The sequence below is a fragment of the Myotis myotis genome, unplaced genomic scaffold (genome assembly GCF_014108235.1).
Source record: "Myotis myotis isolate mMyoMyo1 unplaced genomic scaffold, mMyoMyo1.p scaffold_m19_p_14, whole genome shotgun sequence".
NCBI classification, from domain to species: domain Eukaryota; kingdom Metazoa; phylum Chordata; class Mammalia; order Chiroptera; family Vespertilionidae; genus Myotis; species Myotis myotis.
This window is the reverse complement of record NW_023416318.1, coordinates 13,133,138-13,147,725: the sequence shown is the minus strand read 5'-3', so window position 1 is coordinate 13,147,725 and position 14,588 is coordinate 13,133,138. Positions and strand designations below refer to the sequence as shown.

Genomic DNA, 14,588 nt, shown 5'->3' with positions numbered 1-14,588 from the left:
TGATACAGTTTGCCAATGCGTACAACACCTTCACCTTTACCTAAGGGGGAGAAGCACCTTTAATAAACATGGGTAGAATCTAACACCTGAGGATCCAGATATTAAACTATCTATTCAGAGGTGCAAGGGTCATCAAAAAATGCTGCCAACTGCATGAAGAAAGTCCCCATAGACAGGTGAAACCAGAAATGCTATTTTGTTCTGATCAGCTACTCCATCAAGTCAATGGAAATACCTGTGCTTTTTTGTTGGGTACATGTCATTGCTAAAGTTGGGGGTGAAGAGTCTGAAAGTAAGCCAGCTATTAGCAAATGTGCTAACCCAGATTCTATCTTTAGTGGGACTGTGAGGAGCTACATGTGTTAAAGTAAAAGTGTTAAAGACCCTGCCATGTTCCGCTAGTATTTGGGGGAATGTCACCTGGGGAGGTGTGGAAACAGGGTGAGGAGGAGGTGGAGCCAGCACCCTAGTAGAGGGCTTTAGAGACTACAGTTCGCGTGCTGTGACTTTCAGGCATAAATGGAAGAGATCATCCTTTAAAACAACACCCTTTAAAAAATTTATGGCAGAGACCAGCCAACATGGCTCAGGGGTTGAGCATCGACCTATGAACCAGGAGGTCATGGTTCGATTCCCAGTCAAGGCATATGCCTGGGTTTCGGCTCAATCCGGTGTGGGGCATGCAGGGGGCAGCCAATCAATGATTCTCTCTCATCATTGATGTTTCTCTCTCTCTCTCCCTCTCTCTTCCTCTCTGAAGTCAATAAAAATATATTTTAAAAAAATTATGGCAGAAATGCCAACAGGCCTCCATTAATGAATTTCTTATTAGAGGTTCCCTGGTGACAACAAAAAATGTCAGGTAGCACAACTCTTGTGAGCTTCTGTCTTCTGAACATCTGAAGTCTTGACCAAAGGAGAGAAAAAACAAAACAAAACTCTACCACACTCATTTCTTTATGACATTTCACAGTGTTGGAAAGCAGTAAGATTTCTTTTTAGCCAGCATGACACTTACATGCATGGAAAGTACTCTCAATATGGTAAATACTTAGGGGAGTGGCTGTCTGAAAATCTGATTACGTTGAGCCTAATGTCTGCTGCAAAAGGGCACTCTCCCATGTGAGTGACTCCAGACACCTCAGCATCCAGTCTTCCATGACCGACACAGAGAAGCACACTGGTGAGATGGCTAGATCAGCGGGCAGGATTCTGGGTTCAAATCCTAATCCTGCCACTTGCCGACTGTGGGAGCTTGGGTGAGTTTCTTTACATTTTGTGCCTCAGTTTGCTCATCTGCAAAAATAGGGATAATCATATCTCACAGGATTTCTAGATGGGTTAAAGGAGTTTGTGAATACATAAAGCACTTAAAGAAATTACCATATATAGGCACTGTGCTAAGTGATGGCCATTATCTCCTCAAAGAGTACCTTGCCCTGTCACACCAAGGGCCCTCTTCTTGAGCCCTAGGTGCCCGCTGTATATTTCATCATATTGTGAAAAACTATGTGTCTGCTTCTGCTACAAGCTATGAAAAATTCAGGGGCAGGGCACAAGAGCGAGGTCATGGCCCTCTGCATCAATATCACCAAACCTTGCAGAGAATCTGCACAATCCATGCATAAAATAAGTAACTTCAACAAACAAATAAACAGCATCCCTCACTTTGAGCTGATGAATCCTATTTTTGTTATTCAGCCCATTAGCTCTATAGTACAGCATCAAGTGAATAAAGTGGCTACCATTGGGGAATTAAGAACCACATTACATTAGCCCCAGCTTACAAAAATCACAACTGTTTGCTCACTTGGAGATAGTCTACGTGGGATGACAGTGGAGGTACTCCGAATGCCTCTGCTATTACTGTTAAAAGAAAAAAAAAGTCCTGCCTTTTATCAGAAATAAAAGATAAATCCAATTTAGTTGAAAGGACTTTTGTTTGTTTTCCGCTCCCTTCCACAGTAAGGGAAAGAGGCGCTTCACAAGAAATAAGCTCACATTATACAGTGAGTTGATGTTGTTTTCCTAAGCGTAAATCTCTAACTTTTAAGTTATTCACTGGGGCATAACCAGTTCATTCACCAAAACCTTTTACAACCTACAGAAGGTTCAAAATAAGAATTTACTTGAAATGATGGCCTTCATCAGAGGTCCCATTCTCTTGATATAGCATTTGATCCCAATATAGGAACTTGGAGTTATGCCTTTTGTACTTTTTTTCCTCCCCAAAGGAAATTTCAAATAGAGCAGAATTTTGCTTAACTAAGTCAGGGAGAAAACTACTCACTGGAACTTGTAATTCACAGGTAGTAATGGAAGTTCTGCAATAATTACAGGTAGCATATGGGGATCAAGGTTTACTAGTGATGACCTTCAGGCACTGAGAGACCCTGAAATAGCTTCTGAATCATTAAAGAATGATGAAGTTACATAACAATCTTTAACGTGTGTGCACCTAACAACAGAATGTCAAAATACATGAGGCAAAAATTAATTGAATTGCAAGGAAAAACAGATAAATCCATTATCAGAGTTGGAGACTTCAACACTCCTCTATCAGAAATAAGCAGATCCAGCAGGCAGAAAATCAGTAAGGACATAATTGAACTCCACAGCACCATCAACCAACTGGATATAATTGACTATTTTGTCCAAATACACATTCTTTCTCAAGCTCACATGAGCATTTATCAAAACAGATCACATTTTGGGCTATAAAACACACACTAATAAATTTAAAAGCCCAGAAATCATTCAATGTTTGCTTTTAGACTACAAAGGAGTTAAAGATTAGGCAACACACTTCTAAATAATACATAGATCAAAGAAGAAATCTCAGAAGTAAAATGTACTTTGAATTAAATAAAAATGGAAATACAACTCATCCAAATGTGTGGGATACAGCTAAAGCAGCACTTAGAGGAAAATTTATAACATTGAATAAATATATTAGTAAAGAAGAAAGAACTAAGATCAATAATTTAAGTTTTTACCTTAGGAAAAGTTTGAAAAAGGAAAGCAAGTTAAATTCAAAGTAAGGAGAATATGATAAAGTTATTTATTTTAGTTATCATCTTGTTCTACTCTAAATTTCAGAAAATTAGTCACCCACATGGGACAGTATTTCTCAAACATTTTAATTAAAATCCCTGAAATGGCAAAAAGAAGGAACTCATACCCATTCCGTTAGAGTCTGGGGGCACAGTCTACAACAAAGGAAAAAAACACCCTAATTTATCTGAGGTTTTACATTCTAAAAGTTAATTTTGATATTTCAATTTCCATTCTATTCACTAATATATCTGAGTATGTTTTAATATAGAAAGTGTTCTAACTTGCCAGCTAAGTTCCTTTTAGATTCTTTAATTATTCCTTATTCCAGGGAGATGTGCTGGTTTTGGTCTGTGGATCCAGGTATGCCAATGCATACTCCATAGTACTCCCATTTGAGAAAGGGGATGAAAATATACAGTCTCTGTTAACCAGAATATCACATGGTGGATTGTAGGCCTGCCTCGTGACCCCCAAATCCTGCAAAGCACAAATTCCAGAAAGAAGAAGAGAGCATAGGCAGGTTCCTCATGCCTTTCAGTAGAGACCCAATGCTCATCAGTCCTCAGCCAAGCTGAGGATGAGTGAGGTAAGGCATCCTTTCTCCCCAGGGATTGAACATGGTAAGTGATCCTTCTCTCTGTCACCACATTAATGTTCATTTCCTCCACCACCACAAGTGTTTCTTCTTCCAACATGCCCTGGGTGGGAGGGAAGGAGAAGTCTTGCCATGAGAGGGAGAAGTGAAGTGATGCTTACTATAATGCGTTGTCTGCTTTCCCAGTTCTCAATATTTTCTGTCCCAACTTTCTGGGCAATGACATGTTCTCAACCCAAAAGAATTATTCATTACAGGGTGAGCCTCATATTAGTGGAAAGAACAGAAATTCCACAAACAGACCCAGTACTCCTAAGACTGTATCAGGTGACAAATGTGGGATTTGAATTCAGTGAGTAGATAATAAATTATTCAACAAATGGTGTTTAGAGTAACTGGATCATTATTTAACAAAAGGCAAGTTAGACTTTTATCTCACATCTTACACCGAAATACATTCCCAAGAAATTGAAATTTAAACCCAAAAAGTCACAACTTAAAAGTACAAGGGAAAATGAGAGATCAGTCACTGAAATGCCTCCCTACCCCAAGACTAAGTATTATGCAAAAGTAGAAATCACAATGGAATAATGAACAGATTTTAAGTCCTTAAAAGTAAAAACACAATCATACTTCTGTAAACCCAAACACAATACATCTAAGTTTAAAAGGCCAAATGAAGAAAATATTTTCAATTTAATTTTTTAAAAACTGCTTACAAATCAACACGAAAACAACCTACTCAAAACATGGTCTAAGGACAGAACTAGGGAATTCACAAGCAAGTAAATTCAAATACTCAAACATGAAGAATCTTTAAATTCTACCAAACTTTGGTCTAACCCAAAGAAATACAAATTAAAATAATTAGATACTATTTACCAACATAATTAGAAAAGTCTAGAAAATTATAATATTCACCATAGGCAAGGTTGCTGATAAACAGGTATTGACACATAGGTGCCGGGGTCCAACCCCAGCAGGTCCAGGGGTCCCCAAAGGTGTGGACGGAGTCGGCGAAGAAGGAATGACGTGGAGACAGCGTTCAGTTGATCAGCAGCCTAGCCAGGATCTGTAGCCAGGATCTCCAGCCAAGTTCTGGTCTGGATCTCCAGCGAAGTTCTGGCTAGGATCTCCAGCCAGGTTCTGTGTCCATGTTCTCTTGCTAGGTTCTCCAGGATCTCCAGCCAAGTTCTGGTCTGGATCTCCAGAGAGGTTCTGCTTCAGATCTCCAGCCAGGTTCTGTGTCCATGTTCTCTTGCTAGGTTCTCCAGCCAGGTTCAGTCCAGGTTCTCCAGCCAGGTTCAGTCACCAGGTTCTAGTCAGGTTCTCTTGCCCATTTCTGTAGTCAGGTTCAGTCCAGGATCTTTTGCCATGTTCTCTCCAGCGAAGTTCTTCTGTCTCTAGTTCTGTGTGTTCTGTCTTCTTACATCTGTATTTATACCAGTTGATTCCAATCCTATCAATCTCTATTTCAAAGGTTAGGGCGTTTCTTATCTCCATTCCAGGGAGTAAAGATTATGTAGCTTAAGCATGATTGTTCGTAGTTAAAGTGATTAATTACCCGCCTGGCACTTAGCTAAGAGGTTTTATTCCCTCCCTAACTTCAGGGCAAAATCCCTACCTGGGGAAACAACCTTTTTCAGAGACCTTGGTTAAAACACATAGTGCCAAGAAGGTGAGCAAACATATTAAGAACAGTATGCCATATATGCCAGGTCCCTTGAAACAGCAAGCATGGACCAGCTCCCGGCACATAGGTGGTACAAGTATCAATTTGTACAGCTGTTCTGGAGGGCAGATTGTCAAAACATGTTAAAAGGTGAAAAGTGTGTACTTTTGACCTTAGTATTCCAGCTCTGGGGATTAGTCCATAGAAGATAATTGAAAGACGCTAGTAATAATTTAGCTGCAAGAATTTTCATTTCAGGTTTGGGTATTTAAAAGTTTGAAACAACCTACATCCCAATCAATAAGGGAAACAATGATAATTCTATAATGGAATGTGTCATAGTCATTAAAAAATCATAGGTTGATAAGATATATTTATATTGTTTGCCACAGAAATAGTTTCCCTATGTACTGTAAATAAAAGTCAGATTTAGAAACATAATCTACTCAATGGCATTTTGAAGGAAAAAAAGTGAATATACAAATATCTGTATCCATACCCATAATGAGATCTGGTAGGATACCTACCTGCTGGTTAAACCTAGTAAGAGGATGCCTCTGGTGAGTCAAATTTGGGCTTTTTTTCTTTCTTTCTTTCTTTTTTTTTATTTTTTTATTTTTTTATTTTTATTTTTATTTTTTTTAGTGGAAGAGAGAGGGAAAGAGAGAGAGAAACATCAATGTGAGAGAAACAAATCTATTGGTTGCCTCCTGCACGAGCCCTGACCAGGCTGGGGAGGAGTTTGCAACCAAGGCATGTGCCCTTGACCGGAACTGAACCCAGTTCCCTTTGGTCTGCAGGCCAAGGCTCTATCTGCTGAGCCAACCTGGCTAGGGCTGGGCATATTTTTTAGATTCTTTTGTTTGTAGATGCTGATATCCGTTTCATGTTGGGAAAAGAATAAGTAGGATATAACTGAGGCTGGCAGAGAAGGAGTGTGCTCTGAAATGCCTGCATGGAGAGGTGGCAACCAGAGGGTGTGCATCTGTGAGCACGAAGTGGCCAGCATAAGTGTGTTTGTTTTGTGTGTTTTTTGGAGGGGGCAGTGTTGTGGTTGATGAGGTTCAGAAAGAGTCCAGATCCAGGAGGATTCCCCACCTGGGTAGTGTCCGAGTTGACCTCACCTCCCTAAAAAAATGCTCAGGCCCCAGGCTTGCTTTCTTCATTCTAGTTCAGGGACCTATGATTCATCCCTGAAACCCTAATTATAACACCCAAGGTCTGCTATGTGCAAAAAAACATCTGTCATTGTTTCAATTTGTTGGCAGGGGGTGTGGACAGCATGCGAACTGGCCCAATGACATGCTCCTCCAATGCAAAATAATAACCCAGGAGCCATCCAAGGTGAGAAGTGCTCAAGCCCAGAGTTTCCATCTGAGCTGGGTGCTAAGCAAGGAGAACAGTTTATGTCACTTCATAGTTCATATGCCAATTCCTCAGAGCCACTGCCATGGCAAAAGTTAGAGGCCTTGAGCTATTTCTTCTTTTTTTAATTGTTAACAGTATGTCCCCCATCACCCCTCACCCTTTGCCCCCTTCCACCCCACTCTAGGCCTTCACTACACTATTGTCCGTGTCCATGTCTTATTTTTTTTTTTAATTAAATCAAAAAAAATATTGGGGTAATATTGGTTAATAAAATTATACAGGCTTCAGGTGTACAATTCTATAATACATGTATATTGTATTGTGTGTTCACCACTTCAAGTCAAGTCTCCTTCCATCACCATTTATTCCCCCTATACTCTCTTCTGCCTCTCCCCCACCCCCTCTGTTTCCTTCAACTAAGAAAAGGATCCTAAGTTTGTGTTTTCCCAGTTGGTTGCCAAGGCCTGCGGAGGGAGGGAGCAGAGTGTGTAATTGCAAACCTCTCATTTATCAGCGTTGGCTGCTTTTGTGTCACCAAATTACGTGTACCATTTAGCCAGTTAATCTCCGGTACCTCTTGGAAGTACATTAATTACACAGAGAATGCCGCAGACCTGGCAAGAGATGCTGGAGGAGCAGTTAAGGTACATCTATCCTCTAAGTGCCCAGGAGACTTGTTTACTGACTGACCTCATTCAAACTCAAGCTGGAGATATGGCCTCTTTGTAAGAATCCAATATTTTGACCTAAAAGTAGTGATCTTCAAAACAAAACAAAAGACAAAGAGCAAATGAGCAAACAACAACACAAACCTCCCACACAAGCCTGGGTCCTCTGACTTCAAATGCTATAGTAGCATCTAGTCGTCACTTCTGAGGCTCCAGCTGTGCTCACAGAGGCCAAGAGCAGAGATGAAGACTGAGTCTTTGCCCTCAAACAAGTAGAAAAGAGAGGGCAAGTACCAACCAAAGTTAATCCAAGGCAGGACATGGAGGGGCCGAACTCTGCTGATGAGGTTCCTAACCAGAAATGTTAACATATTCAAAGATTAAAACAAAACAAAAAAGCAAGGCAATAGCAGGCTGGAATTCCACTAAGTTGTATGTACAAGCTTGTTACACATCGCAGTTATGTGTACATGCCTTCTTGAGGAAGCCCTAAGCATCTACGAGTACCTGAGAAGTACAAGAAAGAAGAAGGAGAAGGTGGGGAAAATGGAAAGCTTTGCAAGGTAAGGGGAACAATGAAAAATTAAAAGCAAAGGTACTGAGATTTCACTTGACAAGGGGAGAGACTCTACATGAAAGAAAATGGTTTCCTACGACTTAATAGAAAGCACTAGCAAATACATGATATTCCATTTCAATAAACTTCCAACTTGTTCTTTAAGCCGAGGTAATGATTTATTTAAATCATATTCAATACAGCCAATCCATAATATTTCAAAAGAATTTACCCAGATTTTTAGATTTGGTATAAAGCAGTGGTTCCCAACATAGGGCACACGCCCCACAGGGGGTAATTTGATTTTTAAAGGGGACAATTAGAGAGTGAGCTGCTAACAGTGAATTTTTTGCATTTCTTATGGTTCTAGGGGCCTCATATATAGTACATAAATATATATTGGGACATATTTATGCATTAAGTTCTCTATTATATGTTTTGAAACTTTATTTGCTATTTTTTCATATCACTTCATATTATTATTTTTTTAAACAATTTCTTAGTGATTTCTTCCTCAGTACTTCAACTGTCCTTTTGTTCTTTTATTTTTCTCTTTCATGGATGCCATGTTCTTTGGAAGCTTGTTTAGACCAAGTTAATGGCCCTTTAGGCTTCCTCCACGTGAATAGGAGTTCACTCTTTGAATAATAAGAATTGTATGTCACAGGGGGGCATGAGGATTTTAGAGATGCTTAGGTGAGGCATCGCCAAGAAAAGGTGGGGGACCACTGGTCTAAAGGGAATGTGCCTTGCATTGGAAATGAAGAGTTCCTAAGAGATGGTTCCGGTAGCCCAGATTACAGGCTTTCCTATTTCAGGCTTTTTTATACTTGATATTTCATGGTCGGGGGAGGGGAGGGAGGCAAAACAAAAGCAAAAGTACCCAAATCTCTAGATGCAATTTTAAACATATTAGCGTTTAGTTTATACTTGAAGTTTATACGTAAAAATGAGGTCATTAAAAATATTTGAAATGGCCTTGGTGGGGTAGCTCAGTTGATTGGAGTATTGTCCCGTACACCAAAAGGCTACAGGGTTTGATCTCTGGTTAGGGTATGTATGGGAGGCAACCTATCAGTGTTTCTCTCTCTCTCCCTTCCTCTCTTTCTCAAATCAATAAAATATATCATCGGGTGAGGGTAAAAAATATACATATTTGAAATGGTAGCAGAACAGCAGTCAATTTTGGCAATCCAAAAAGAGAAAGAAGGAGTGACATGATTAGCATGGGCTAGCTTAAGTCTAATACCGTTGGATCCTCACATTTCCCCCGGGTAAAGTACAAGAGCACTTAGAACAACGAAGAGATTTCAGCAAGAGTTCTCACTCTGCCCTGGTCAATGAGGCAAGCACCTTTAATAGTTGCTCATAAATCCACAGTGGCATTTATAAATGTCAGAATGTACTTGTAGATAAAACGCAATTGGTTAAGCCAGAAGCTTCCCTAACAGCAACTGACTGAAGAGCAGTGGTCCCCCCCCCCCCGCCCGCCCCCCCCCCCCCAGCCTGTGTTCCTCCCCTGTCTCCCCAGCAGCAGCCTAAGCCACACCAGGGAACTTGTTAGCCATGCAAATGCTCCTGTTTCCTACCTGGCAATCCGGTTGCCCAAACCCTCCAGGTGGTTGTGATTTGAGGGCACTGCTGTGGAAGATGCTACAGAGGTTGTGCTTGTGAAACCCAGCACACAATGCCCAACTCAGCGTGTCAGGCTATTCCCTTTTTTGGTTGACCCAACCTCCACTTCCCATTGCCCATCCCTTTCGTGGGCAGCCCAAAGAGTAGGACCCTGTTCAAAAGGCTCTCAGAGATAGGGCTAATGGAAAAAGTCACCTAGTTTTTGTATGTTACCATAGCAACACAACGGCACGAAGTATCATTTATTCGTACAAGAAAGGTTCCCTTCGCAGGGGATGTGGCGTATTACAGAAAAATTCTGAGGAAACCAAATTTTGGAAAAGCAAATATGGGAAACTCAGCTTCTAAGGCTCCAGGTACACCTTTACAGCCATGTTCTCAGTGAACTTTCCCTAATTATGGCTGCCCAGGAAGGAAAACCTGTGTTCTGGGCCAACCCCCACTGTCTACACTGAAAGACAAAATTTCCATGCAATGGAGAAACATCTTACTTCATGCCTCCTACTGGCCTCAGTCCCAAACCCACAGGGAAGCTGACCTGTTTCATCTCTACACATCCTTAGTGACACTTGGCGTCCTAGGATGTCCTTCTTTAGGTCTACATCCAGTCCTCCTTCTGGGAGCTGCCAGAAAAATAATAATGTTTATTTCTAGATTACAAAACCTACTTCTGTATCACAATATCACTTTGATTTGTGTATAACCCTTTCTTTGTATAGTTTATAAAGAGCTTCCACGTTTCCATCTCATTTGATTCTCATAATAACCTGTGAGGTGGGCAGTTTTATTTCCACTTTACAGTTGAGAAAACTGGAACTTAGTGCTGAAATCAGTAAACACCTGACCATGAAATGTGATGGAGGAAATACAAATATTTTGCATCAAAAATTAAAGAATTCACAATGTGCAAAAGAACTCCCAAACTTGCGTGAATTTGTCATCTGCCAAATGATATTCACAAAAATCATTAGGCAGGTTTTTAAGTTGGGTGGTATTTTTCTGGCTTAAGAAGGATGGGGAGCAGGGAGATGAGATGAGTAAGACAGACACTCTCCCAGTTATGGAATCCACATAACCTGCAATGAAATTCTATGGGGTTCACTTAATAGCAAGGATAACTTGATGGTGCTAAGATTAATTAAGATCTTATACATGCCAGGCACTATTCTATGTTCATTACATACATCCAACAACCCTATTAATATCACCATTTCAGAGATGGGAAAAGCAAGGCACAGAGAAGCTAAGTAACTTGCCCAAGATTACACATCTTGCTCCCTGGACGCAAAGGAGGATGTGGGACTGGAGATGCCAAGCCTCTGTGAGGTTTGCTCTGCCAGCGATGGAAACCTGACATGGGAGGGCAGCCACCACAGGAATCTGGATTACTTTTCCAGGGTTGCCATTAATCATCAGTCTCCACACTCTCTGCCAGAACATCAATCAGTGCTCAGGTTCTAAGTAATCAGGAGTATTAACTGATTCTTTCTCAGAGTGTCCCCATGAAAATGGGGAGGAGAGGAGAGATACTGGTTTTCTAGATCTGGGTGAGCAGTGGCACACTGCCTGATTTGCCTGGGACTGCCTTCAACGACATGAAGAAAATCAGAGAGAAAAGAAACTCTGGAGGAAACGGACAAATGAAAGATGCATGTGGCCCTGATGAGTACAGTGGGGCCTTGACTTACGAGTTTAATTCGGTAAGCTCCTAACGAGCTCGTTAAGGAGCTCCTTAAGTCAAATTACTCTATCAACTCAATGCAAAAAATCAGCCGAGAGACAGCTGGTATCTCAAAAAACTCCTTAGTCGGAGACTCGTAAGTCAAGGCCCCACTGTATTTAGTAATCTAGAAAGTGAGATGGAAGGCAGAAGTCCTAGTAAATACTTTTATTCATTCGTTCATTTATTTATTTATTTAATCGATTGGTTGCCTCCCACATACGAGGGTTGGACCTGCAACCCAGGTATGTGCCCTTGACAGGAATCGAACCTGAGACCCTTTGGTCTGTGGGATTTTTTTTGTTTTGTTTTGTTTTGTTTAAGAAATAGAAATAAAAAGGAATCCTCACTGGTATAAATTACTCCTGCCTTCTTTTTCCTTGACTTCCCCCCCCCCCAACTTGTCACATTTTGGAATTGTATGAGTCAGCTTTTACATATTAATCAATCTTTTAGGTTTATACATCATTTCCTTTTTCTTTTTTAAAATATATTTTATTGATTTTTTACAGAGAGGAAGGGAAGAGGGATAGAGAGTTAGAAACATTAATGAGAAAGAAACATTGATGAGCTGCTTCCTGCATACTCCCCACTGGGGATGTGCCCCCAACCAAGGTACATGCCCTTGACCGGAATCGAACCTGGGACCTTTCAGTCCGCAGGCTGATGCTCTATCCACTGAGCCAAACCGGTTAGGGCACATCGTTTTCTTTTTTAAAAAATTTTTTATTGTTGAAAGTATTACAAATGTCCCAATTCCCCCCCCCCATTGACCCCTTCTAGTCATACATCTTTTTCTGAAAGAAGGAAACAAAGATCAAGTTGAACTCACTTTCCACTAGATTACCAAATACTCATCAGTGCAAAAGAGAAAGATTAGATGAATGAATGCAGTCTTCATGGGCAATTATACTGTGATGCAGTGGGGGAGACAACTTTCAAAAAGGGTCCTCACATTTGTTTCCCTTTATCATGTCCTGCCCCTAATTGTCACTAAAGAACTTAAGCCCACCTTGAGATCCTAGGAATTCAACAACATTTCACAGCAAGTTCCAGAGTATTTCCCATAATCTCTCCTCAAGGCCAAGTCCCAAACCTGGGAGATGGGCCCACAGAGACCACAGTTAGGTGACTCTTCATAACCACACTCCTTCCACACTCTAATAATTGGGGACCAACGACTTACTCACGGAGGGCCCTGTGAGCTTCACTTTCCTCCTCTATACATGGGGGTGGTAATTCCTTCTTCATTAGGTTGGTGTTAAATTAAATGAGTTGATACATGGCAAGCACTTAGCACAGTGCCTGACTCAGAGTAAACGCTCAAGCTCTTATTGCTACTACTAGAATTTGCGGAGAAAATTACAACAGGGAGCTGCATATAGGAGGCTTCTAGTGTATTGGTAATGTTTTATTGCTTTGAAAACATCTAAAATCAGAACAATAATCAATACAAAAAAATAAACAAAAAGGTCTTAGGAAAAGGGGTGTGTAGGGGGAGTGATCCATAAACATGCCACCTAATGGTGAGTTTCAGGTGAGGACCTCGCTGGGTACATCCGTTCCCCTCTGCGCTTAATTCCCCGGGATAATGGGGTTCCTAACCAGCATGGGCAGGATTACAGAGGGGTCCGCGAACCCCCTGAAACTGTACCCGGAACTGGGTAAGGCTGCAGCTCAGGGCATTTGAGGGGAGGAGTTCCATAGCTTCTCTCAGACTCAGATATAGCGAGCAACTTGCTTTACAGGGTTAAACTCGGGATATTCACGGAACAATTCATTTCACAGAAGCTGCGGCAATAACCAGGACACCTGGGCTGCTGATCTGCTATCTCCACACGGGACAGACCCGGCTCCCGGGAGCCCGGAGCCCGCCAGGCGGTGCGCGGCGCAGCACCCTCATCACTTACAGACCGACCTGTGAACGCACCCGCTCCGCAGACCTGACCCGGGTTTGTGGGTTTAACTTTCCTTCCCTTCCCCCATCCCTTGTTCCCTTCCGAGAACAAACTCAAAGGAAATAGACAACTCTCAGGGTTTCACTCCTGCCTTGGCTGACTCTTAAACCACGTCTCCCAGGGAAGTTAATTAAAAAAACAATTAATCCGCACAAAAATCCAAAATCTACTCCAAGGCTCAAGAGCTCTGTAAGTCAGAAGAGCGAAGGCACCTCTCGGGACCGTGAACATCTGCTCGGGCTCAGGGATGGGAAGGGGTCCCAAAGGGAGCGGGCAAGGTAGGCGGGAGGGTCGGGGCTCGCCACCCTCTGGGAGTCTGCACACTCCGACGCGCAGGGTGAAGAAGGGCTTGGAGGCAGCCAGGCAAGCAGGGAGGTGAGGGCAAGTGTACGAACACGCAGCGGCGGATGGAAGTCCCAGCCCGAGCACACTGCGCTTCCCTTCCCGGGCCGGTGTTCTCGCGCACAGTCCAGGTGGCCACTTCGCGGGGAAAGCCTGGGTGTTCGACGGCCCCCCTCTTTGGAACGGGCTCCCCCCCATCCCCAGGAAGCCCGATGGACTCCCCTTCCAATCCTTGAAAAGCACTAACCTGGCTCCACTCTTCTAGGCGGGCAGAGAAAAGCCCTCGGGAAAAAGAAATGCAGGGGACAGGGGAGAGCGGGTGTCGCCGAAGGGACGCAGGGAGGGGGCGCGCGGCCGGCGGCATACGTACCCAGCGCGAGCAGGGCGAGCTGTCCAGCCGAGGTGACCATTTTACGGGCGGCAGCGGCGGGCAGCAGGCGCTCCAGCCTCCTGCCCTACCTGCGGTGCCCGAGTGGCGGAGCGGCGCTGCGGGGCCGGGGAAAAAGGCGCCGGCGAGGCAAGGCCGGCCCCCCGCGCGGGCGGGCGGAGGGAGGACCCAGCGCCTCGGCTACCCGAGTGCCTCGGCTGGCCCGCACTCGCCTGCACGCCTGGGCGGAAATGGGAAGGCGGTTACCGTCACCTCTCTGCCCCTCGGACCGGGCACAGCGGCCCACTCTCCCGCCCCGATGGGGGTGCCCCCCTAAGGGCATAGGAGGTGGAGGTTTGGGGCCGGGGGCGGGGACGTTGCACGCACCGTGCAGGGCGCGGGCGGTGGGGCGGGGCGATCTGGGACTCGGAGCCCCACCGCGGGAGCTTGGCACCCAGGACCAGCAAAAGGCAGGAAGCGCCCGACTTCAGACACCACCCTCAGACGAGTAGTAGCAGCTCAGTGCAGTCCGGCCCCAGCGCCAGGGTCGGTGCCTGCTGCGGAGCCCGAGTGTCCCCAGGCGCAGTGGCAGCTTCTAGGCTCTAGGCGGCGGAGCAGAGCCGCAGGTGGGGGTCACCTGTGCCCACTGC

General features: G+C 43.6%; 1 protein-coding gene across 3 annotated transcripts in view; it reads right to left on the bottom strand.

The window, feature by feature from the left end:
- TGFA (transforming growth factor alpha) overlaps positions 1–14,261 on the bottom strand; it is a 97,442-nt gene extending 83,181 nt beyond the window's left edge. The window contains exons 1-2 of one of the 3 annotated variants that reach the window (XM_036334205.1): positions 13,942–14,250; positions 10,090–10,174 (exon numbers count right to left, since the gene is read on the bottom strand). In XM_036334205.1, coding sequence (XP_036190098.1) covers positions 10,090–10,108 — 19 coding nt within the window. In that variant the 5' untranslated portion in view covers positions 10,109–10,174; positions 13,942–14,250. Of the gene's footprint in view, positions 1–10,089; positions 10,175–13,941 lie in introns of all 3 variants that reach the window. The other 2 variants (XM_036334203.1, XM_036334204.1) reach the window with 2 other exon arrangements.
- Between the last annotated feature and the right edge of the window lie 327 nt (positions 14,262–14,588).